Source organism: Primulina huaijiensis, chromosome 15 (genome assembly GCF_012295235.1).
Source record: "Primulina huaijiensis isolate GDHJ02 chromosome 15, ASM1229523v2, whole genome shotgun sequence".
NCBI lineage: Eukaryota > Viridiplantae > Streptophyta > Magnoliopsida > Lamiales > Gesneriaceae > Primulina > Primulina huaijiensis.
Genome location: NC_133320.1, coordinates 322,814 through 347,139, shown reverse-complemented (window position 1 = coordinate 347,139; position 24,326 = coordinate 322,814). Strand labels below are relative to the sequence as shown.

Below are 24,326 nucleotides of genomic sequence, written 5' to 3'. Positions count from 1 at the left end.
AAATATGAATTTGTGAAAAGTCTTAGATGATTTCCTTATGAAAACACCAATTTTGATTTGGGTATAGATGATATCTCTTTATTCTTCATGATATTGACCACATTTCTTATCCCTATTTGCACTTTAGTGGCTAATCAAGATTTCTATTTTCCCTTTCATATTAACTAACCTAAATCCTGTAGCCTAACCGAAAATACAAGTACATGCCATTTTCACATTTAAAAACTTTTGCGAGTTTGGTTGAAACACGTCAAATCCGGCATCTCTATTTATATGTGTTTGTCAAGCTACTTATGTTGAATGAGACCTTGACCTAAAATGTACATAAGTTTGTCAAAAGCTTGATTTTGTTTTTGAGTTGCTTCTGCTGATTTTTTTTTTTTTTTTGCCAAAAAATTGTCTACAATAGAATTATTTACATATTTATTGTTTCTAGAGAAATTTTAAAAAAATCAAATATATTGATTCTGAGCATTCCAAAGTGGTCACACATAGCCATGAGACTTCTAAAGAAAGAGAGTTACATCATGAAGCTGATCACACCAGCATCTCATGAGATGCTGGTCTCATAAAATTGGTAAAATTAAAGAAATCGTTGAAGAAAATCTTTGATGTCATCAATGTATGGAGATGATCTGGTGGGAATTATATGACCAAGGTCATGTTCGAATTTCGATGATGGTATAATAGCTATTGTCAAACAAGGAAGCCAGATGCTTACTAGCTTGGCAATCTATCCTGCCTGTCGTTGCACTCTTTGCTACCAAAAATATGAAGTGATGGACAAGTCGATCCCTCAGCACAGTCGCCCCATATAAACAGCAAATCCGGAGCATAAGATCACAAATCTATAACCTATCTCACCAGTTAACATCCCTTGATTTGCGCTGACTAATTGCTGCCCCGGCCTTGTGAAAATCCCATAATAACATCAAAGGGTCCAGCTTGAGAAAATAGGGTCTTCAGTTATGAAGTGACTTCGTTGAAATGGATGAGCCGGGTAAGGAGCTCCAACGGGTCAAATCAATAATTTATAGTTTTTAGGGAATTTGAGTGAAGATAATGGCTTCAATAGCACCTGCAAACAATGAAAAGAACTCGTGAATGGGCGTCGGAGGGGTGTCCGGCGTGGCCACTCCGATGCTTAAGTCAGCAGGTTGAAGATGAACACAAGCAATATTTGGGAGAAAATATGTATAATGCTTAAGAGTACAAAGATTTCAGAATCAGTAAATGAGAAGGATACCTGCTATTTATAGGAGAAAATGGGGTAGGTACCTCGTTTCCCGCGCCTACCTACTAAATATGTCAAGTCGGCCGTCCATACCTCCTGATGACTTATATGACACGCCAAAGTCAAGTTGCTCTGACAGATAAGATTGTCCATATCAATATACTCAAGTGCATCACGCTTTTCGAGGTTCCCAGGTAGAATTCCTCCCTGGAGATTTATACAAGAGCTCGGGCGTCTGGTTGCCCGGGGAGTAGAGCCCGGGCTTGCACCGGCCCGGCTTCAGAAGAATCCATCCTGCCAATTGACCCTAATTTGGGAATCCATTTAATATCCCGGGTCATCAATGANTCGATTTTTGCTCATTCTACAAATTTAATTTTTAACTCGTGAATTAATGGGATATAATCCGGGTCACACTCGACCCGGTTTTGGTTCGGGTAATTGAAGTCAGAGTCCAGAGCCCGCCGCCCATCGTACGGTCCCCACACCGTCACCTTTTATCATTCTCTCCATTTCTCACAATCTCACTCCGTCAAGTTCCCTCTGCTTCCTCGAACAATAGGAGGAGTGCGATTCCGCTAGAAATAAGTGATAATGTCTCTGCGGCCGGGCAGCAGGTCAGATGTGCGGAAGAAGAGCTACAAAATTGGAGTCGACGCGGAGGAGGCTCGGCGGCGGAGGGAGGATAATCTGGTGGAGATCAGGAAGAGCAAGCGGGAAGATAATCTTCTCAAGAAGCGGCGAGAGGGTCTTCCCAATGGAAGTCTCCCCCAACAGCTTTTTCCTCTCGATCCTTCCCAATCGCCTGCGGCCATCGAGAAAAAGGTGACTACTTTCGCTTCATTTTAGTCACTGCGTTTGTAAATAGTTGTACTTTAGTTATGTATTGATTCGGTGGTTCCCGATCTATCTATCTTTGTTTCATTTACCGGCAGGGATAGAGATCGGGTTCGAGAGCATGCTTTCTTATTTTCAGTTGTGCTTGCCAGAAATATATTTTAGTTTATTTTCAGAACAATCATGAGTGTTCGTCTAAATTTCATTGGATTGAGTTGGATATGGGGATTATTGGCTGAAAAAGCTGTGATCTCTGATTTGGGAGGTTGTTAATCCACAATGAATTAATCCGTTACTTTATTGATGAATTTGTGCTGCCAAGATAATGTAGAAGTAGGTATTATAATTTCTTTCTTTTTCCCCTCTGGTAACTTGGATACTGATTGTGATTTAATTGAAGCGGACTTAGGCGAATAGTGTGATAGATCTTTGGAAGTTATGATTTTGCTTTACTTGAAGTTGGTTTCACATAAATGCTGAGACACTTATGACTTACTTCCCAAGTGCTATAAATATCTGAGAAGGGAATTTTGTTTGTCGTTTTTTAAATGTTGGAAATTGATGCAGGATAAGCTGAACTGTTAATGAGAAGGCATTAATAGGTTCCATTTAGGGATCTAGTCTGATATTTATTTGAGTAGAAATGTATTTGGGAATGGTTCATGTCAAACTTTATAATTTATTCATCTTTTTCCTACATTTTTGGAAGTTAATCTTGTTCTGTATGTATAATTTTTAGTGTTTATTTTTGGAGTCTCACTCTTTGTGGGTTACAAAATTGTTAGTGCCATGTGAAGATGATTTTTGTCATTGCTGAATGGTGTCAGAGGATTTTTTTTTTGTTTCAATCTGAAAATGTCATTGATATTTGATACTTCATAGCCCGCTTATTCTCATTATTCGATTGAATGTTACTTAAGCAGACTTCCACTTTTTGGTTTCTGACAATAATTTTCTGTGCAAAATAGGAGTTATGCTTCTCAGATGAGGGTCTGAATATTGTTTGCCTCTGGTTGCCATATTCTATTTGCATATTGTCTTGTCACAGATCTTGTAATCTCAATTCAGTGGCGTTCCCCTAGAATGAAGGGAGTGTACAACTGGGTCTGCATCCCACGTTTTGTTTTAGTTAGATTTTTCCGTTTACCTTTAATCTCGGATAAAAGCTGCTAGCACTACTTTTGTGGTGTTCACAATCAATTTATTTTGACAGTTAGAAAGTATTCCTCTGATGGTCCAAGGAGTATGGTCTGATGATCCTTCTGCTCAAGTGGAGGCAACCACACAATTTAGAAAGCTTTTATCAATTGGTATTATTGTTTCACAAAAGTTTAAAATTTGAAGAATTTGGTGTATCTTTTTATTGTATTGTATTTAACTTCCTAACTTTGCAGAGCGAAGCCCTCCAATTGATGAGGTGATCAAATCTGGGGTTATCCCTAGGTTTGTCGACTTCCTTGATAGGAATGACCTGCCTCAGCTTCAAGTAAGTTCTCCATGAGGATTCCTCATTTAATGTTTTCTACATAGTACTTTTCTTTTGTAGGTTATAAAGAACTTTTTTCCACATGCAGTTTGAAGCTGCATGGGCTTTGACAAATGTTGCTTCTGGGACGTCTGAGCATACAAGGGTTGTTATTGAACATGGTGCTGTTCCTAAGTTTGTGCACCTTCTTGGTTCTATCAGTGATGATGTCCGTGAGCAGGTAGTTTCTTGGCCCTCACCTAGGGACTTTTCTGCCTTGGGACTTTTGTACTGTATTCTGGTGGCGTTTTAATGTTTGATTTTCAAAAACCTTCAATCTTGTGGCATTTGTGATTATATTGATATCTGTCAGCTATCACTTATCATCGGCATGGCTGATGTATTTGCCTCAAATGATATTTATTGAGCAGGCGGTCTGGGCTCTGGGTAATGTTGCTGGTGATTCTCCAACCTTCAGGGATCTTGTCCTTGGATATGGTGCCCTTACACCTTTGCTAGCTCAGTTGAATGATGATTCAAAGCTTTCCATGCTGAGAAATGCTACATGGACATTGTCTAATTTCTGTCGGGGGAAGCCACCCACACCGTTTGAGCAGGTATGAGACAAATTCACGCCGTGTGATGTCTCCTCTTCTCAATTGTTTTGGCATCAAGCTACTGAAAAATGCTAAGATCGATTATGCTATGTTCTTAATTTGTTTTAGTGGTTAGTTTAGTGTGACAAATGGTTTGCTCTTTGAAAACTTGATCAGGTGAAGCCTGCCTTGCCTGTTCTTAGACATCTTATTCACTTGAACGATGAGGAGGTGTTGACTGATGCCTGCTGGGCTCTTTCTTATCTTTCTGATGGAACAAACGATAAAATTCAAGCTGTGCTTGAGGCAGGTGTCTGTCCCCGACTTGTGGAGCTTTTGCTGTATGTTACCATTCTCATAACTGGAATTTTAATATTTACATTTCTTCCTTTCCTTCCCTGTCTTCTTGTCCCTTTTCCCTCTCTAGATTCCATTCAGATTTCCTCCCTACTAATGCCAAAGGAATGTTAAAATTTTTGCATCTTATGCTGCTGATGAATTTTTGTTTTTAATGAAGCCATCCATCACCTACTGTTCTTGTACCTGCACTTCGAACTGTGGGGAATATTGTCACCGGTGATGATGGTCAGACACAGGTATTATGATACATATTGTCCTTTTCTTTGGTGATGTTCCCTTTATCGATGCACGGATATTTGGACATCTGTTTGAAAATGAATTTTCTTATATGGTAAATAGTTTTCCTTCAAGATTCTCATGGCAGAGTTATATGTTTATTGGCTTTAATTGACTTATCCTTCTTGTTAGTTTCCATCCAAGGGATTGATGTTGAAAAAATGTGAACGATTTGTAATGTTAATCCATCTGAAAAATCAATTTGATGTGGTTTGTTTAGGCACTAAATGTTTTATGTAAGATGTCCATCTCTGGAATCTGATATGCATTATTATTTTCTTTACTCTTTTATGTGATGATGATGAAGTCTGGAAGTAGGAACTGGACAAAAACACATGCACAGAAGCGTGTACACTGTACACACACACACGTATACATCCGATGGAGATAATTTCTGTGAATCAATTGTGGCTGATGGAGCATAAAAACTTCTCGTCACCACCATTTTGTTTTTCTTAATTACTTCAAATTGTTTTTTTATTGCTACAGTTTGTAATTGACAACCAAGTTCTCCCCATCCTCTATCAACTTCTCACACAAAATCACAAGAAAAGCATTAAAAAAGAAGCTTGCTGGACAATTTCTAATATCACTGCTGGAAATAAAGCTCAAATACAGGTAGACTAAGTTTCTCTCTCTTGTTTTGGTGTATTAGATATTGCTGAATACTTAAAGTGAATTGTTCCTCACTTCATTGATATCTGTTTATGATGCAAACAATAACTTGTGGAATCAACTAGTTTGAACAAATAAACATAAAATGGATGGTCATTAATTTTAGCATGCATCTATCATTCTATCTTCATTTATTTTTTCTTTCTTTTTTTTTCCTTTTATTTTTAGTTCTTAGAGTTTGTGGTTGACTTATTCTTTTTAAGGTTAGATGGAATGTCTACAAGACTTCTGTTAGTCTTGCTGCCGTGTTATATGGAGCAAGACAGCAAGTGTTGGAAGTTTTATCCTAAAATGGTGTGGCTGATATGCTGAATGTTGGATGAATTATTGTAAACTAGAAGACACATAGCGACCAATGCATATATTTCTCAAGTGTATTCCTGAGCAGAGGTTTTAATTAGAATAAGATGCTATATGGTACTGAATGTAACGGCAAACCTAGGGAAAATCATTAATCTCCCTAAAGCAGAGGTAGCTAAATCCGATGTAAGAAAGTAATTGGGAGGACTGGGATCTCTATTGTTCAAGTTTTTATGACAACCTTAATAGTTCAGAGTAGAATGTGAGATAAATCTTTCTTTTAAGAGGTCTCTCTGCTGTTGAAATTATTTTGTTAAAACCTGTCTTGAATAGGATTTTCTTTCTTCAACTCCATCCATTTGTCACAGCCCTCTTCCGAAAAAGAATATGAAAGTTAAGTTATCCAAGATTTTTGGTTCGGGTGAACTTTTTTAATCGTTAACAAATTGGATATATACATGATCGACTCCAAGGACGCATTTTTTAATGCTGTTTTTTGTGTGCTTTGTCACTGGAGATCCATACTCCGTATTGACCCATTTAGGATCTTTATTTGCCCTTCAAGGCTAGCATCATAGCTGCTGTCAGACTGACAGCTTATGGTAATTGTCGTTGTAATAGACTGTCATTCTGAATTCAACTAAAAAATTTGAAGGCCTCAGTTTCACATTATTCAAAAGGTTACAAGCTTAGCCAGTAGTTTACTGGTTTAAGTGGTGGCTGAACATTTTTTGTTAAGACTGGACAGGTAAGCTGAATAAGTCAGCAAATGTCTAGAAAAAGGTAGAAGCAGATGATGTCCATGGTGTCTTTCTTCTTGAGAGCTATAAGTTGTGAGGAGATACTTTTGGTGTGTTTGTTTGGGAGCATTTCTTTCATGATTTTTTTGAATTTATTTGGAGCAGGCCGTCATTGAGGCTAATATCCTTCTTCCCCTGGTGCAACTTCTCCAACATGCAGAGTTTGAAATTAAGAAAGAGGCTGCATGGGCAATATCAAATGCCACCTCTGGTGGATCTTACGAGCAGATTAGGTATTGTGGTGATTCCTCTTATCTCTATGTGATGTCAGTAGTACAAAAATTAATTTTATCTCTTATAATTCAATTCAAGCGGAAGTTGAATAAAATTTGAATCGTCATTTCTTCAATGTCTTGAGAAAACGGAAATGATAGCTGCCAGATTTTTCACCCAAAAAAAAATCAAAAAGATCTGGTAAGGTCTATATTACGTTGTAATTTGCTCTTGATATCAAATCCAATCAAGTCGGATACTGATTTGAATTCTATAGTCACTAACAACTTATTGAACACTTTTTATCGATATTTATTTTCTACCTATCAGGTTGTGCATGGCCTTGTTAGGATCTTGATCTCCTAACACAATTAATTCTGCAAATCTTCACTAATAGAAAAGAAAAATAAATTGATTTAACTGGACTATAATCTCAGACATATCTCAGCCACGGATAGAATCTTTTTACAAGACATACACTCGCTCTCCTTGCCCCTAGCGCAAGCTAGTATGAACAAAGCACGATAAATATGAATGAATGTCCCTTACTTTTTATCCCGCCTAATTTATCTTCTCCCCCTCTTGATCCCTTTCCTCTTCTTCAAGTTATCCTTTCTAGAATTATCATGTTAAGTGGAGAGGCCCAATTTATCTAGGCCCATGATTATAACCCCCCTCTTTACTCAAGTACCTAACAGGCCCTTTTGCGCCATTTCTTTGTACTATGGGTTTCCATGGGTATTCTCATAGGAGGGATTGGTCGATGACATTCGTGACAGTAATTTTTAAAATTTTCACGAGTTATAGAAACTAGCACACTGGAAGGCCAAATTGTTGGTTGAGTGATGTGTCTTATACAAGTGTAGTTGATACCTGCCAGAAATTATAGGAGTTTGCTTGCTTACCACGAAGTTGTAATTATAGCTTATAAACATGTTTGAACAAAATGTATTCTCACATGATGACTATTGTTGCAGATTCTTGGTGAGCCAAGGTTGCATCAAGCCACTATGCGATCTCTTAATATGTCCGGACCCAAGGATCATCACCGTGTGCCTGGAGGGCCTTGAAAACATTTTGAAGGTAGGTGAGACAGATAAAGAAAATGGTTTGAATGATGGAATCAATATATATGCGCAAATGATCGATGATTGTGAAGGGCTAGACAAAATAGAAAATCTCCAGAGCCATGACAACACGGAAATATATGAAAAGGCCGTGAAAATTTTGGAGAAGTACTGGGCTGAAGAAGATGAGGATCAAAATCTTGTTAATCACGTAGATGGAAATCATCAAGATTTCAACTTCGGCAATAATCAGCCAAATATTCCTACCGGCGGCTTCAAATTTGGTTGAACGGTTTTCCGGGATCCGATCTACTTTCCGTTTCAGGTCTTATTTTATTCTTTAAGTTATCTAATCTTTCGTTTCTGTCTTTATTATTGCCAATCATCATGGTTTTTGGAAGTTTAAGCCTTGAATTTATATAATATTTTCTTTCATCACTACATTACAAAGAAAAAGTTGTTTCTTGATTTTTGGCGCTGTAATTATGATTGCAAGTCGAGTCGACGATATATGTAAGTGTCGCTGTGAACCGTGTTTTTGTCATGGAAATGATAGTAGGTTCAGAATCTGTAAAATCTATTCATATTTGACATTTCTTGATGTATTTGAAAGTACCTAGTTAAAATTTGCAGACTTTATCGAGCTTAGGTTTAGTCTACAATGAGCAAGCAAAATGCTCCAAAAATGTCTTTTTGTTGCACCTGGTTTTCGTATGGCTGAACAAATGCTACATCTATCGTTAGACTTGGATCAAGCAAAGAAGATTTGCTCCTAATTTTGTCAAGATTTGATTTCAGTTGTTATAAGTTAGGAGTCGTCTTTAATTTATTAGAGGGAAGTGCGATAAAAGAGATTAGAAAATCAGAGAGAGACACTCAATATGTCTTGACATTTTCAAGAAAGATTTATTTCACCTACCCAAAATAATACCCAAATATTTAATTCAATAATTTTAAAGAAACTACGTGTGTTGTTCAATACTTAGCATCACATAAGAAAAATGGCTCCTTTGCTTATATATTGGATCAAATGTTAGGTCATTTACTCACAGACTGGCTAACGCAAATGAGTCCACAAAAGTAAACAAAATCTGTATCAGACGTACTTTACCAGATATATTATACAGTTTTATTAATTTGATGTTGAAATATTTTTAATGATAACTAATATTTTTTTAGATAGTGATAATAATAAGTGTGGGACAGCTCAAAACAAATTAGTGCACTGGCATTGGACCACCACACAAAAACCAGTAAATTGGGCCAAACACAGCCCAAAATTATTGGCTTATCTTCTTCCTACCTCTGTGTGACAAGCTCTTCGTGGTTGTTTTTGTACATAAAAACAGAGGTAAAAATACGAGAGAGAGAGAGAGATAAAGAAATAGAAGGAATTTCAGTCCACTTTCGGTTTACAGAAAATTGACATGAATTTAGGGACAATTCAGGAGTGCCTGTTGTCGGAGTACTGTGACAAAGTATGAAGCTTTGCTTGCAGCTGCCATTTTCATACCCAAGCTTCTCTTGCAGCGCAAGAAAGAAGAAACGACAGTTACGAATTCAAATCTACCAAAATCCTAAACCAAAACTTCATTTCCCAAAATCAGCGCCAACCCCACTCTTAATCCACCAAAATATCATTCCCCGGTCCAAAATCCAGGCCCTGGAAACTGTCATCGAAAAACTAGAAGCCTCTGTGAAGACTGGCATTATAATCGAGGATCCTCAAATCTTTGCGTCGCTTCTTGAAACCTGTGCCCAATTGAAAGCTATTGATCTAGGTATTAAAGTTCATAATCTCATTCCTCTTAAGCTTTTGGGTAAGAATGTCGGAATTTCATCAAAGCTTATCCGTTTGTATGCTAGTAATGGGTACGTGGAGAAAGCACACGAAATGTTTGATCGAATGAGTGGCCGAAATTCGTCCGCTTTTCCGTGGAATTCGCTTATTTCTGGCTATGTAGAGATGGGTTTGTATGAAGATGCGCTGGCATTGTACTTTCAGATGGTGGAAGAGGACATGGAGCCTGACGAGTACACTTTTCCGCGGGTGTTGAAGGCTTGTGGAGGAATTGGTATGATTCAAGTTGGTGAAGAGATTCATCGGCATGTGATCAGGTTCGGGCTTGGCAATGACACGTTTGTGCTGAATTCTCTTGTTGATATGTATGCCAAATGTGGCGACATTGTCAAGGCTCGGCACGTGTTTGATCGAATTAACGATAAGGACTTGATTTCTTGGAATACTATGATTATTGGGTACTTCATGCACAATCTTGAAACCGAAGCATTTGAGATCTTTCGGTGGATGATATCCAGAAGCTGTGAACCTGACTCTGTTACCATGTCATCCGTTTTGAGTAGCATTTCACCTTACATGATCGGGGCACAAGTACATGGATGGATTATTCGAAGAGGGATGGAGTGGAATTTATCCGTAGGTAACTCTTTGATCCTTTTTTACTCGAACCAGGATAAGTTAAACCAAGCAAGATGGTTATTCGAGTGTATGCCCGAGAGGGATACAGTCTCATGGAACTCAATAATTTCAGCCCACTCGAAGGATCCCCAAGCTCTTGAGTACTTCAAACGCATGATGGAATCTGGTGAGGCCTCGCCAGATTCAATCACATTTGTTTCATTGTTATCTGCTTGTGCTCATTTGGGATTGGTGAAAGATGGGGAAGAGTTGTTTGTTTTGATGACCGAGGGGATTTGTTTGAGCCCGAGTATGGAGCACTATGGGTGTATGGTGAATCTTTATGGAAAGGCGGGATTGATCGACGAAGCATACAAGTTTATATCCAGTAAAATGGAGTTCGAGGCTGGGCCGACTGTATGGGGTGCGTTGCTTTATGCTTGTTATGTCCATGGTAACATTAATATAGGAGAGATAGCTGCAAAACATATGTTTGAGTTGGAGCCAGATGGGGAGCATAATTTTGAACTCTTGATGAAGATTTATCGAAATGTGGGTCGTTACGAGGACATGGATCGAATAAAAGTTGCAATGATGGAACGAGGACTGGACTTGTGAAGGCAACAAGTTAGTTGTGGACATAGACTGAGCTGCAATTTTCGGTATATGTGGGTAAGAATTCCACTTTCACTAATCCTTGGAGCTGACGATTTGGGTTTTTTGAAATCTAAATCCGCTCCCTTTTTTTTGAAAGTTGAAACCCACTCAATTTAAGGTAAGGCCGGGAGACGTTATTAATGACGAGGTATCATCATCAGACGGGGTTATCCAAGTGCGAAAAATCCGCCGAACTATCAGTATAACCAGGATGTTAGTCAATAGTAAAAACGCATGCCCGCATGGGCTTAGCTCAGTTGGTCAGCAGCAGTGAATCTTGGAGCAATAATCAGGGATCGAGTCTCGCAAACGGCAGTGTGGGAGTTAAATTCCCTCCAATGTGGGGGAGCTCCTTGTGCGCGGCGTAGCATAAGGTCTAGCTACTGTTGGTTGGCTGAGTCACCATTATTTACCTCCTCTCACATTTCTGTCGGGTCGGGGTGAGAGGCGCCTAAGGTGAGCGATTTCACCTTTTGGAGCAATAGTAAAAACGCATGCATTAATCATTGATCTGGTAAAGATTCATCAGATCCAACCATATTTCAGGTTTTTGTGTTTCAATCGACTACCCTAGACAGACAGACGACAAAAATTGTGGGCCAATTGACAGAGTTTAATGCAAGCAGTTTCTTTGTTTCATCAAATAGTATTAGTTTGGAGATGGAGGTGAACTTCCCACAAAACCGTCTCTTGTAATGAAACAAGTGATGAAGCACATCCCTTATTGTTTAATGCCATATCTTAATTCGGTATAATCTGGAGCTGCTTTACAGAATACTTCATCCCAAATCTCGAGAACATCTGCTCCAAATAAATTATAGTCAGCTGTACAATTACTTGCCATATATCCAAGTAACATTTATCATCGCAGTTTCCCCAATTAAACTTGATTTTGAAAATAAATGAAATTAATCAACGACCACCCATAATTTTATTCGTATTTTGTAGGGGTGATCAAAGTGCAGTTTTGTGGTTTTTTTTTAAAAAAAAATTAAAACCGAATTGTCATATGCGGTCGATTAGTATTTTGAAAAAACAATTGCGGTTTTACATGAAGAATTAATCTTTTAAACCATCTAAAGGTGCTTGTAATGGTTGACATAGTAAAGGACATTGAAAACTCTTCACTTTCGACCAAAGACGGACTGCTACTGAAAGAACGAACACTAAAACAAGAGAAACATTTTCCTCAAGTTGCTAACATAAAAGAAAGGGAGTCGGTCGGCCCGTTTGGAAGGAGAAACACTCGAGAACCACTTAGCAACTCCGACGACTGGGAAATGGATCCTGTAGTTTGAATCGTCTCATTTTTTATGGCCGGTACTTTTTTTTATCAAGGGAGAGTCGGAGGACCTTGCATTCCACTACCAAAGGTTCAATTTTTCATGGTTAATCCATTTTATCCACAGAGTGGATGTCCCAAAGAACTTTGGCAAGTAATGCTTTGTTCCATGCCTTCAAGTACCTGAGGCTTGTACCACATGATTCTTTATGTTGACAGAGAGAAGCATGCAACAGGATGGATGCTTCGAGTTCCAAACAAAAGACCTGCAAATGCTATAAAGTTTGCGAAAGATACCAAAGGGAAGTGTTAATACATAGAGCCAAAAAATATTTCACCCTTCCGAGGACCGAGGTCCGAGCGGATTTGTTCAATCTTTCCTGCATAAGAAATTGTTTTATGAGGCCACGAGCTCAAGCTTAGGATGAGAGAGTCAATCAAAGGAGTGAGATAACACCAGAGAAGACACGCACATAAATCAAATTGTTCAAGGCATGAAATAACACTAGAGAAACGAGATTATTAAACTATGTTAATGTGTGTCGTTGGATGGCTCACATTGAGGCCAGTGTAGATCGTTGAAATTCACGCTATTCGAATTTAGGATAGCATCGAAAACAAGCCAATGGCTATAACAAGCTCCTAAACCTCAAAACAAATAAATAATTCAAAAGCTCAAATTTTCATAAGAGCTAAAATGACACAAATGAATGGGCATCAGTTTTAAAAAGCTCGAATTATGAAGCTACATGGTTTATTCAGCAAAAGTATAAACTGCTCATCATCTGCCCCACAAATTGAATATTGAAAATTATTTCCAGTGATGAAGATAGTAAAACAAAAAAAGAGATGTGCCGCATCAAGAGAGATTTAAAGCCAAAAAAGTCAAAACGTGTTCAACCGATTCAGATGTCTGAAGTGAAACTAAGAGAACTGGAAACCATGAAAATAGTTTCTCGCCCTCAAAACAGATTCGTGTTGATTTACGCCCCCGTCTGAACCAAAATGGCAAATCCTCGAATGAGCCAATTCAGTTATTCAAGAGGCATTGACAAACATTCCGCATTTTATTAAAAACTTTTTCGAAAAGTAGAAGCTTTGTGTCAGGCCATAAGCATTTGACAAGAGCCCATATCCAAACTACTCTTTTGGAAAAATTGCTCAAAGTTATTAATCTCTCCACAAACAGCCATCCTGGCCGAATCTAGGCACCTGAATTCACAATTCAGTATTTGCTCACGCCAAAAAGCCACATTAACGACAGTGACCGTATCACTTTCCGAAGTCACAAACAATTTTATCAGCAGAGAATGACCAAGAAATAGAGTAAAGGTGTGGACTAAAAGTTACAGTTTTGGAGAAAAATAAAATTAAATCAAATTTCAATTTTCTAAATAAAATTTTCTCAAATGGGTAGAAAACCAAGTTCTAGTAAATCAATGACGCGACAAGAACAATCACACATACGGACATGTTTAGGGCTTCTTGAAGGACAATTGAGGAAGAACAAAAAAGTCCACTCAAAAAACCTTCCCTCTCAAGTCCCCAAAGGATCTGAGAGTTTCTGTCCGCCTCGTAACTAAGCCGGCTATGAGATTAGAATTAACTCTTCATATGGCTACTCAAAGAGGCGTCCAATTCGCATAGTAAATCGCCACAACTTGGCACTTTTTCTCAGCCAAGAAACACTCTTTCACACTTTTATCAACGATTTTCACCAAGAAAATCAACCAATCGCACATAGCAACAACACATACACTAATAAATCGTCAAGCTTAGGTGAAGATTAGATTTTAGAGAATGAAGGGGAAAAAATCGAAAGAGATCGAGCAAAGCAGACAAGAGTAGCAGTGAGATGTAGAGGTAAGATTTATGGAGGACGTAGGCAACGGCGGAGTCGCATGCTAGGGTTTATTTGCGATATCTACTTTCCCTCCAAGCACCATTAAAGGTCCATTAGCTTGGAGCACAGTAATGGTCTGGGCTTATTTGATCCTAAATGTGTAGTTTTCCATGGGCTTTAAGATTGGGTTCCTAGCCTCATTCATTTTTTTTTGGAAATTTTTTTATTGAATTTCCAAACAGACAAAGGGCCATTACGATGACAATTCTTCATATATATTGTCATTTATTGATTGTCTATTTCTCATAGCTAACGTGAAAATAAAATATTATATTTTTCTTTCATTCAGCATCGCCATGAAGAATTCTCTACTTTAAAAATTAAACTTACAAAACAAGCTTATCTTTGAATTCTTATTGGTTTAATAACAATATAGTATATTTTTGAGTTGGAGAGATGTTTGTTGTAAATGGGACGTCGTCTCAAGTAAACGTGATATGAACTACAATTCATGTGACTATTAGGCCCATAGAAGTTGAATTCGCTAGTAATCGTAAATTATTTTTCTTTTGAAATCTAAATAATATGTGTTGTTGATAACAGAATGAAGGGTGATATTTAATATTTTCTTATATTTAGTAACAAGAATGGACCGACTTTCCAAACATACAAAAACAAAGAATACAATAACAAATCGCTAGCACGGATAGTATCACCGGTCATAGTAAAAGAACATCATCAATGGACACCAGAAACCAAAGGCTCCGCCATGTTTCCAGTGTTAAGCATCTTAGCGATTTTTTCGGTGGGTACCAATGGGAGATACGAAGCAACCTTGAACCCTTTCTCAGATGAAACTTGAACGGCTTGATTATACTTCTCCGAACAATAACTGGCTGTCGGAGCAACAGCTTGAGCCACTCGAGGGAAGAGTGGCATCTTATTCAGGGATTGCCAGGCGGACTCGGCCACGGGTTCATATTTGGTGTACATGTACTTGGCAGTAGGCTCACACTTTGTGTACACAGTTGTTGCAAGCCCCGAGGCCGTCTCCACCATGCCCGTATTCTTGACATCTGCCAGGACTGAACGAGCAGCCTGTGGAGCTTTCTGAGCTGTATCCATGGCTTGGGTTGATACTTGCTTCAGAGTTGGGGGTACACTACTCTGCACCTTGTTCACAGATTCGTCAACCTGAGATAAGAACGAACATCGTACAAGTCCTTCATCAGCAAAAAAACAATATCAACCTCTACCACATGGTGCTCTATCGGATGAATCCACAAATTAAAATTTAAGCACACTTTTGCTAAAAATATGAAAGCATGATATTATCTCCCCCCGCCCTCCAGCCTTGCTCACATCAGTGCTTGAGTAGCCCCTGTCTGCAGCCTCGGAGAACAATTGCGAGCTATCCATATGCAAGTGCACTTTGGAATTACATATATAATTCCCATCAAAACAGGTCCCGAGTAGAAAGAATTAAAGCGACCAAAGGAGAGACGACGACAATAATGATTTGGTATTACTAAATTTGTAATTTCTAATCCAGCGGTGTTTCCATGCGTTGGAAAACGAAACCATATTAAATGAACCCAAAAAAAATAAGACGATTCAAATGACAGTTATTAACAAAAAAAAAAAAAGAAGAGAAATAGACCTTGCGATCGAGAAACATGAGGACCTCGATAGGGAGATGATGATATCTGTCGTAAACAGGGAAGACGACGTTTTTGACGGTATCCTCGACGGAGTGGATTCCGGGCTTCAAAGGGCCAGACTTTTCCTTTGCGTAGTTGTAGAGCCTGGAAGCGCAAATAAGGGCATGGAGAGCCGCGACTTGCACGAATTCAAGGTATTTCAGACTCTTGTCCTTGTCCATGTTGACACAATTACAGAGGAAAGGCAGATCATAAATAATACAGCAAAACATATGATGATGATGATGATGATAAGACGACAAAATTGTGTAAAATTCTTACGAAATTAGAATCTGGTTGCTCCATAACCACAGATTTGAAATCGAGATCTCTTGGGAGGAGGAACCGTTGCGGTATTTATGAAGATAAATAAAATGGGAACGCGTGATTCGGGGCGTTGACATCTTCCAGAAACTTTCCTAATTCCCATGTCGAATTCTCTACAATTAAGGTATGTTCCTCCACATATATATTTATATGGAGCTAAAATTAATAGTTTTTGTTAATTTTGTATATTTTTTTTATATTAATATGATTATATTGTCAATGTCTTAATTGCAAATTTTAGCTCAAATATCTATAAAATTTTATGCTTTTCTATAATTGTATAATTATTTTTCTTTATAATATTTTACTTATAGAAATTCTATTTCATGATTAAATATAATATCCGACCAACTTAATTTCTTCTATGGTCAATTACTAATTTTTCTTAATTGTAATATTTCATGTATTGATTCACTTTGAGGCTCAAAATTTAAATCAAATCATTTAAATAAAGTCAAACCGAAATTAATTTTTTGGCTTGATTTGGTTATTAAAAAAAAAATCGATGATTGATTTGGATAAAAATTTTATGAAATCAATATGATATAGTTTTGCACAAATTTTTATACATAATCGAACAAATCGTAGTAAATTACTTCTGTTTATAAATACGAGCCTCGTTTTTTACAAGATAATAATGAAGATAAGGCGCATCATTATTTTCTATGCTTTCTTTTCTTTCTACTTAAGACATGTCGCTGTAAGGTCATGCTTGGTTTAATTAAATAAAATAAAATATGAATACAATCGATTTTGGAATGAATTGAAAAATAGAAGGATATATCTATATTCAATTTTTATGTTTGACATAAGAAAAATTAGAATGAAATAAAATTATTTTTAATAATTAAATCATATTATATATGAAATATATTGTATTATTACTATTATTATTAATATTATATATATTTATTTATCTATGATTCAATATTAATTTTTATTATTGAATTAATTAGTAATCATATTTAATTTATTATTATCGTTGTTTTACCAATATTGTTGTTGTTATTAAATAGTAATTATTATTTATTTATTTATATAGTATTATTTATAATTATTATATTTATTGTAATTTTAAAATTAATATTTTTTATTATTAATATTAATTCATTACTATAATTAAAATTATACATTTGTATTGATATTATTTATTATTATTCTAAATATTTATTATCAAAATATTTATATTTATATATATATATATATATATATATATATAGTTGAGAAAATAAGTGGGTAACCCCATTAATCAACATGGTAGTTTATTCTCATGTTCATGAAAATAAGGATTTTCATTGGAATTGTATTTCTCATTTCAAAAATTATATCAAGCAAAAAATGAAATGAAATTAAAAATATCGTTTTATTCCCAACTCATTCCATCGTACAGAAAATGCACTAATAATCAATGTGAAACCAAAAGGAATCTCAATAAATATCTAGGCAAAAGAGAAATGAAGTTTTGACATGCTGCACACTTATCGTGCACATTTATGTGAACATCGATGAGATGTCATTCACATATTGAATGTGATAAAATATAAAAAAATTACGCATCCAATATGTGATAAAATATAAAAAAATTACGCATCCAATAAGTGAGTGATACATCATCGATGTTCATATAAATATGTATGATAAATATACAACATATCAAAACTATATAAAAATTGACTCTTCGACTATAAATAATTTTTAAACATAAAAAAGATATATACAAAATTTACTAGAGTTTTTAAAGTTTCTTCTGGAGTACACGTTTTCATTATTTTGATTTGATATTCTGACAAAAAGGTCCGAGATAACGTATAGTTTACTTTTTATATATATATAATTTGGTATCAATTCCTCAAAATTCATATTTATAATAAAAAATAATATATTTTATTAATGATCTAAATATTAAATTTATATCATAAAATTAACTCATCAAATAACTTTTTTTTGTTATTTAATTATTATAAAAGACGATAATTGTAAAACAAGGGCAATTGAAGAACTAATTTTATTTTATTTAGTAAATTGCACGACTAAAAATCAAAATAAAAACAAATAAAATAGAGGAGATAAAATAGACGATATTTTTACGTACGTTACTTTAAAACTGCTCCCAATAATAAGATAAAATATCAAGTACCTTTTTTTTAAAATATATATATATATTCATATGATAATATAAAAAAAATATTTATCATAAATAAGGATTGGGTAGTTAGCTGCCTGATTATTAATAATACCCATCTCCAGCTGTATTCTTGGTTGTATCCGGGCTGGCTATAAATTAAAGACTTCAAATCTGCTTATCCATTTGTCAACATATCAAAAATAATAACTACAATAAAATTTAAAGTTTTTTATTATTATTTATACGAGTTTATTTATATTTCTGAATCCAAACATACAAAGATATACTATAAACCTGTTCAAACTCGATATGTAAGATAGTATAGTGGATGCCCAGACAAAAAGGGTAACATGTTAAAGAACACACAGGCTGACCAATTTCATCCACAAGGAAATTAATTTGGCATAAAAAAAAAATTAATGATCAAAATTTTGGAAAATCATGCGTAATATTATTTTCACAAAATGGAAAATATATATATATATATATATATTTCAACCAACAGAAATAATAAATAACATAACAATATCTTCATTATCATACATCACTAAAGTGTGACCACAAATTTATGGTATACCAAACACACCCTCCCCCAAACAAACAAACAAACCGATACACGTTTAAAAAAAAGGTAGAAAAAGAAACACATTCAAGCAAAAAAATTAAACAATCAAATTACCAATACTGCTGTTAATAATTGTTTCAACTCCGGCAACGAGTGATGGCGCTGCATCCGCGGGAGTATGGGTTAGCCTGTGCGCCAGGGCGGCAGTTGTAGTAAGATGCGCCGCGGCGAGAGCAGGGTACACTGTCCCTCTGCAGCGCACCGTAGCTGATGTATTTGCGCGTGACTAAGATCCGCCGGTTAGACTCCGAATCCAGCTCGAATTCCTCATCTTCGTCTACGAGGCACTCGGCGACTGTCCCCTTGCAGCCAGATCTCATCGCCGGCATCATCCACACAGACGCATCCCCAGAACCCATTGTCCCCGCCACCGACACTCGGAGAAGCAGCAGAGAGGAGATTAAGAACAGAAAACGCAGCAATTTCGAGCCGCATGCCATTGAGAAACGCCAATTACCGACCAAATCTGTGCTCTGATTTCTACAAAATTATCCTTCTCTTTTTGAATTTTTGGCTTCGCGATTTGATGATGGGGGTGGAGAGAGCCTATCACGCTATGCTAGTGGAGAAGAGGAGCCTAAATTTTATAGTGGAGAATATGTGGGTTAATAAATTGACTTGGGAGTCTGAAAGTTTTACAATAATGCCACTGTAATTAAAATTGCATTTATTGATGGGCGCTCCATTTTTTTTTTTAATTTGAAGTCCTAGCTCTCTTTTATTAAGGGCGGGCACGAATTCGGTTCCGGGTAGTTTGGGTTGTGTACCATATTTTTTCGAGCAGTATTCGAACTCGACCCAACTTCGATAACTACTTGATTTAGTCGGATAAACGATAGTGTCGAGTTCGTGTATCCACGATTTTTTTTAAAAAAAACTCAAGTTTTCTCATTTTTTGGTTACAAAAAAATCTATCAATAAAAATTATGTTTATCGAAATAATCACCATAATTTCTACACAAAATTAATCTGGGAAAATCTATATTTGAAACCATTTAAAATTAGTACAGTATGTAAATAGAGCAAAAAAATATTTAAATTGAGACACCAAACAAACTAATTAGAAACATATATATATTTATACGGTTATGTTTCATTTGAATCTCGATTCAAACTGTCTTTAACTTTGTGTGTTTTGTCATTTTATAAATTCTTCAATTCCATTACAGTTCGCGGGAGAGGGGAGGAATGAGACATTTGTCATCTGCGTTTAATGGATTTGTAATGTCACTTATGATTTTTTTACAAAAATAGACCGACTATCTTTATGTGTCATTAAATACCAAGTCTATGATTTTTAAAAAAACAATTCGAGTTTTTGCATACCCGATCAGGTAGTTCGGGTAGAAATTTGCTACCCAAACCCGACGAACTACCCGAAAATGCACCCACCCATTCTTGATTTTATCTCCCGTTTTTCGATGGACCCGATTTTGGTACTCTATTTTTCAGTTGTTTTTCCAATTTGGTCTTCATGTGACAATTAAACGTTAAAATTCAGAATACTTTATGTGGAACTTGTTTAGCCCCATGCACACCCTCATTTTCACCTATTGAACCCTTAATCGCGTTCTTCCCCAATCTTCCTCAATGTTCATATGCAGACAATCCTTAATCGACTCAAGTTTCTGCATCGTCTCCAAGTTTGATTGAAAGACTTATGAAGCGTTGCAAGTCTATTTTCTCGGATTTTTGCTTTGTTCGTCTATTTTTTTTACGAAACATAAAAATAAAAATAACTAAAAAATAGAGATGCTCTATGAACTATGAAATGAATTAATTGAGCCTTTGTGGGAACAATATAATTCGAATATTTAATGATGTGTTTGTGTTTTATTATTCATTTAAAATGAAATTAATTAATTGAGCCTTTGTGCTTGTTAAGGTCATTCTTGTTGAATGGTAAGTTGTTTGGTTCCAATTTTGTTATAATTCTTAGCATATTATGTAAGATTGTTTATTATAATTATTGTTGTTTTACTCTATTTTATAATCCATGGGAAAATATATGTTGTGCTTACTGGATAAACTTGTTATTTATGATAGTCGGGTACTTGGATGGAAGCATATAGTCAAGTAAATGGATTCAAAGGCGCTTGGTACAAAGCATATTTCATCAATTTATTGTTCTATGTCTAGGACGACATCCAATTGGTGAGTATTTCACATAATACTCACCTCTTATATTAATTTCTCAGATAAAAACGAGGAAAAAATAGCATGATAATAGCAAGAATTTTTTTGGAGATGATGATGAAACCCGACTCGATCAAGATTATCGATTTAAATTATGTCAGCAATTTATTTTAAGTTGTACGTACGCTTCCTCACTTTATATTTTACGCATTGTGAAGACAATGTTATCTCATTATGAAAAAAGATTGATTTTTTTTTTTTGGTTTATATTGTACCACAAAATTTATTGTTTTACGATTGTGTGATTTTTAAACCAAGTCCACGTCTACAATGTAAACATTTATCATAACAATACACACAACCATAAAAAATGATTTGTGGAATAATTATGAATTCTACGTTGTATTCACAAGAAAGTCGGTGTTTGCGCGTCCCATAACCGACTATTACTCCTTTGGTAAAGCTACTCCCACCTTATCTATCTATTTATTTTAAAAATTTTAATTAAGTTATATAAAATGATTTCTTTCCTGTTCGAGATTTTAAAGATACCTATACTTTTAGGAGGTGGATGATCCATCTCGAATTCAACTAGCTTTTGAAATTTGATTTGATTACATACTGATGGGCTGCAACTTGGTCCAGATCGGCCCAATCTATAAATGGAACATAATTTATCCACTCATCGCAATATATACTGAGTGAATAATGATATTGTCCTTGTGAGTAGCATTAACAAAACCTATTTTCGTTTTTTTAAGCCTCTTGATTTTCATGGATGAGATCATAGATGGAAACATAAAATTATTATTCAAAAAACGACGTGCATGTACACTTTTTGTGCATCACATGTCGAGAAATGAAGCGCACCAAACATACATATACATATATTATAGTTGAAGGATCCAATATAATATATCCACTCATTACACATGTCACGTTCCAAGTGGATAATAACATTAAACAAAACCTATTTTCGCCTTTTTAGGTCTCCTGATTTTCATGGATTAGATCATAGATGGAAACATAAAATTAATATTCAAAAACACTTTTTTGTGCATCACGTGTGGAGAAATGATGCGCACCGAACATACATATACAATAAGATTTCTATAAATTAATAATATGTGTGTATAAAATACATACATATATATACACATATACATGTTCCACTACAAGAAAAATGATTTTCCGCAGCACGTCATCAACAGCGTGCATTAAAAGTACGCTGCGAATATTACTTTTAACGACGTGCATCCATATGTGCGCTGTTAATATTATTGCACTTGACAGTATTAACAGCGTGCATTAAAAGCACGCTGCGGATAGTAATATCCGCAGCGTGCTTTTAATGCACGCTGTTAATACCTTATGCAATTTTCGCAGCGCACAATAAAGGCACGCTGTTAATAATATTATTAACGGCGTGCATGTTTATGTGCGCTGTTAATAGTAAATCATTTTTTTTAAAAAAATAATTTTTTTTAACGACGTGCATATATAAGCACGCCGTCGAAAATGGGTGCGCCATCATTTAGCGACGGTTTATTTAACCGTCGCCGATTTAAATTTAGCGACGGTTTTTACTAAACCGTCGCCGATTTAAAACTAGCGACGATTTAAAATAACCGTCGCCAAATTTAGCGACAATTAAGCATTAATCGTCGCTATATTTAGCGACAGTTTTCTTATACCCGTCGCAAATTTTTACATCGGCGACAGTTTATTATAAAACCGTCGCTAATACAAACGTCGCTAATAGTCTATAAATATCCGCATTTCCTTCCCATTACTTCACAACACTCAGAATTTTTCTCACGATTTTAAGATTTTAGTTTCGATTTTAGGATTTTAATTTCGATTTAGTGTACTTTTTTGTTTCAATTTTTACTTACTTTATAAATATTATTAAAAATCACGAGTATTGTCATTAGATTGTAAGTTTTTTTAAAAATTTTATTAAATTATAAAAGTAATTTTTTTTTATTTTAACGAAAAGATTAGCGACGGATTATGGAATCCCGTCGCTAAATGTATCGACAGTTTTAAAACCGTCGCTAAACTTGGCGGCAGTTTAAAAACTGTCGCCTATTAATTTAGCGACCGTTTATAAACCGTCGCTATTAGCGACGGCAATTTTAAAACCGTCGCTAAAATTAGATTTTGCACTGATTATTAACGGCGTACATTGCACGCTGCAGATAATAGTATTAACGGCGTGCATGTGCACGCCGCGGATAATAAGATTAACAGCGCGCACATATACGCCGCGGATAATCTTGAACTTTCAACAGCTTTGAACTTTGCAGCGTGCAATGTGCGCTGCGGAAAACGAATTTGCGAGCTGCGAAAAGCCATTTTTGTTGTAGTGTTCCGTCAAATTTTGCAGGTACCCAATTTCCTAGCCCCCCCTAGTTATATTCCTGTGTTGAATGCTTACTGTAGCTTCGTGATCCCATATGGTCAGTCATCTGGCTACAATCGAACGAATCGAGTGGTCATGTCACAGAGAACAATATGCTCGTAAGGATATCGATGAGTAAGGTTGTCAAGGAACCGGTGAAGACTCCAAGCTTGCTACTTATTTGATTTGTGTTTTTCTTTCATAATGTTTTCACATTTGGATTTTTAGTTGTTGTTGTTGTTGTTGTTGTTGTTTTGTCTGTGTGTGTGTGAGAATTCTACAAATAAGAGAAACCTTAACCAAAAATCTTAAATTTGAAACAAAAAGTAGGAGGCAATCATGATTTAAACTCCGTTATTCAAATTGAGCTTGAACCAAAATCAATTTATTTTTAAATTCTGAATCTCAGTCGAGTAGATTGAGTAACTTCCTAAAGAACTTTGAATCATAAAAAATGAATTTGTTATTCAAAGTAATTCAGAAGAAGACAAGTTACCTTGTGGCGAATGCATAGCTCAACCTTGTTAGGCGGTTTGATTCCCCACCACCTCACTTCTCTCTCACGCAATTGCACAAGAGACCAGATTTAGCTTACTTTATTTTAATGGTGATTTAGATTGCGAAATATATGCAGAGCTAACTGAAATGAAAGAGACAATGAATCTTGGATAGTTCAACCTCAAAATCTCACAAAGTGTGATGTTTATATGTTCAAACCAAATCAAGATGTGAGCAATTCGGTGTCATTCAAAGATTTACATTAACTGGTAGGTGAGATTACACCATCACCCCCACCCAACAACCTAAATATACTTTTAGCATGACATGATTTAACTAAATGTAATAGTTGACTCAAAACTTAAAAGTCCCATGAATCTTGTTTTAACTAAAACCCCATTTAACTATGATGATGCCTAGCTTGACTATTACAATCTCTTACGACGAGTTCAAGAATGGGACAAAAAAGTTGCAGATTTCGATAAAA

The 24,326-nt window shown here is 35.8% G+C and overlaps 3 protein-coding genes, 2 long non-coding RNA genes and 3 other non-coding genes across 10 annotated transcripts; 3 read left to right on the top strand and 5 right to left on the bottom strand.

Annotated features, from left to right (window-relative positions):
* The first annotated feature begins 1,721 nt into the window (after positions 1-1,721).
* On the top strand, positions 1,722-8,452 carry LOC140958906 (importin subunit alpha-4-like). The gene is made up of 10 exons (XM_073416496.1): positions 1,722-2,059; positions 3,285-3,381; positions 3,466-3,557; positions 3,646-3,777; positions 3,968-4,153; positions 4,310-4,473; positions 4,650-4,728; positions 5,258-5,386; positions 6,649-6,776; positions 7,734-8,452. Exons 1-10 carry the CDS (start codon positions 1,829-1,831, stop codon positions 8,110-8,112), a joined length of 1,617 nt encoding a protein of 538 aa, XP_073272597.1. The 5' UTR covers positions 1,722-1,828; the 3' UTR covers positions 8,113-8,452.
* Positions 8,453-9,102: 650 nt separating this feature from the next.
* Positions 9,103-11,746, top strand: LOC140960415 (pentatricopeptide repeat-containing protein At4g25270, chloroplastic). 2 transcript variants are annotated; one of them, XM_073418669.1, is made up of 2 exons: positions 9,103-11,099; positions 11,361-11,746. In XM_073418669.1, the coding sequence occupies exon 1, from the start codon at positions 9,304-9,306 to the stop codon at positions 10,858-10,860; it is 1,557 nt and encodes a 518-aa protein (XP_073274770.1). In that variant the 5' UTR covers positions 9,103-9,303; the 3' UTR covers positions 10,861-11,099; positions 11,361-11,746. The 2 variants fall into 2 exon arrangements, with proteins under 2 accessions (XP_073274770.1, XP_073274771.1); XM_073418670.1 differs by having other exon boundaries at positions 9,103-11,123; positions 11,385-11,746.
* Positions 11,747-11,903: 157 nt separating this feature from the next.
* On the top strand, positions 11,904-12,482 carry LOC140960324 (uncharacterized). Its single transcript, XR_012172148.1, has 2 exons — positions 11,904-12,272; positions 12,325-12,482. It is a non-coding gene; the product is annotated as an uncharacterized lncRNA (long non-coding RNA).
* On the bottom strand, positions 12,009-14,205 carry LOC140960325 (uncharacterized). The gene is made up of 2 exons (XR_012172149.1): positions 13,941-14,205; positions 12,009-13,854 (listed from the first exon to the last, which is right to left on the bottom strand). It is a non-coding gene; the product is annotated as an uncharacterized lncRNA (long non-coding RNA).
* On the bottom strand, positions 12,893-12,972 carry LOC140960610 (small nucleolar RNA SNORD36). Its single transcript, XR_012172211.1, has one exon. It is a non-coding gene; the product is annotated as a small nucleolar RNA SNORD36 (small nucleolar RNA).
* On the bottom strand, positions 13,076-13,231 carry LOC140960603 (small nucleolar RNA snoR138). The gene has a single exon (XR_012172207.1). It is a non-coding gene; the product is annotated as a small nucleolar RNA snoR138 (small nucleolar RNA).
* On the bottom strand, positions 13,651-13,771 carry LOC140960597 (small nucleolar RNA U19). Its single transcript, XR_012172201.1, has one exon. It is a non-coding gene; the product is annotated as a small nucleolar RNA U19 (small nucleolar RNA).
* A 436-nt stretch (positions 14,206-14,641) lies between the features above and the next one.
* On the bottom strand, positions 14,642-16,184 carry LOC140958549 (stress-related protein-like). Of its 2 annotated transcripts, XM_073416037.1 has the most exons (3): positions 16,007-16,184; positions 15,685-15,897; positions 14,642-15,218 (listed from the first exon to the last, which is right to left on the bottom strand). In XM_073416037.1, the coding sequence occupies exons 1-3, from the start codon at positions 16,028-16,030 to the stop codon at positions 14,763-14,765; spliced, it is 693 nt and encodes a 230-aa protein (XP_073272138.1). In that variant the 5' UTR covers positions 16,031-16,184; the 3' UTR covers positions 14,642-14,762. The 2 variants fall into 2 exon arrangements, with proteins under 2 accessions (XP_073272138.1, XP_073272137.1); XM_073416036.1 differs by lacking the exon at positions 16,007-16,184 and having other exon boundaries at positions 15,685-15,959.
* Positions 16,185-24,326: the final 8,142 nt, after the last annotated feature.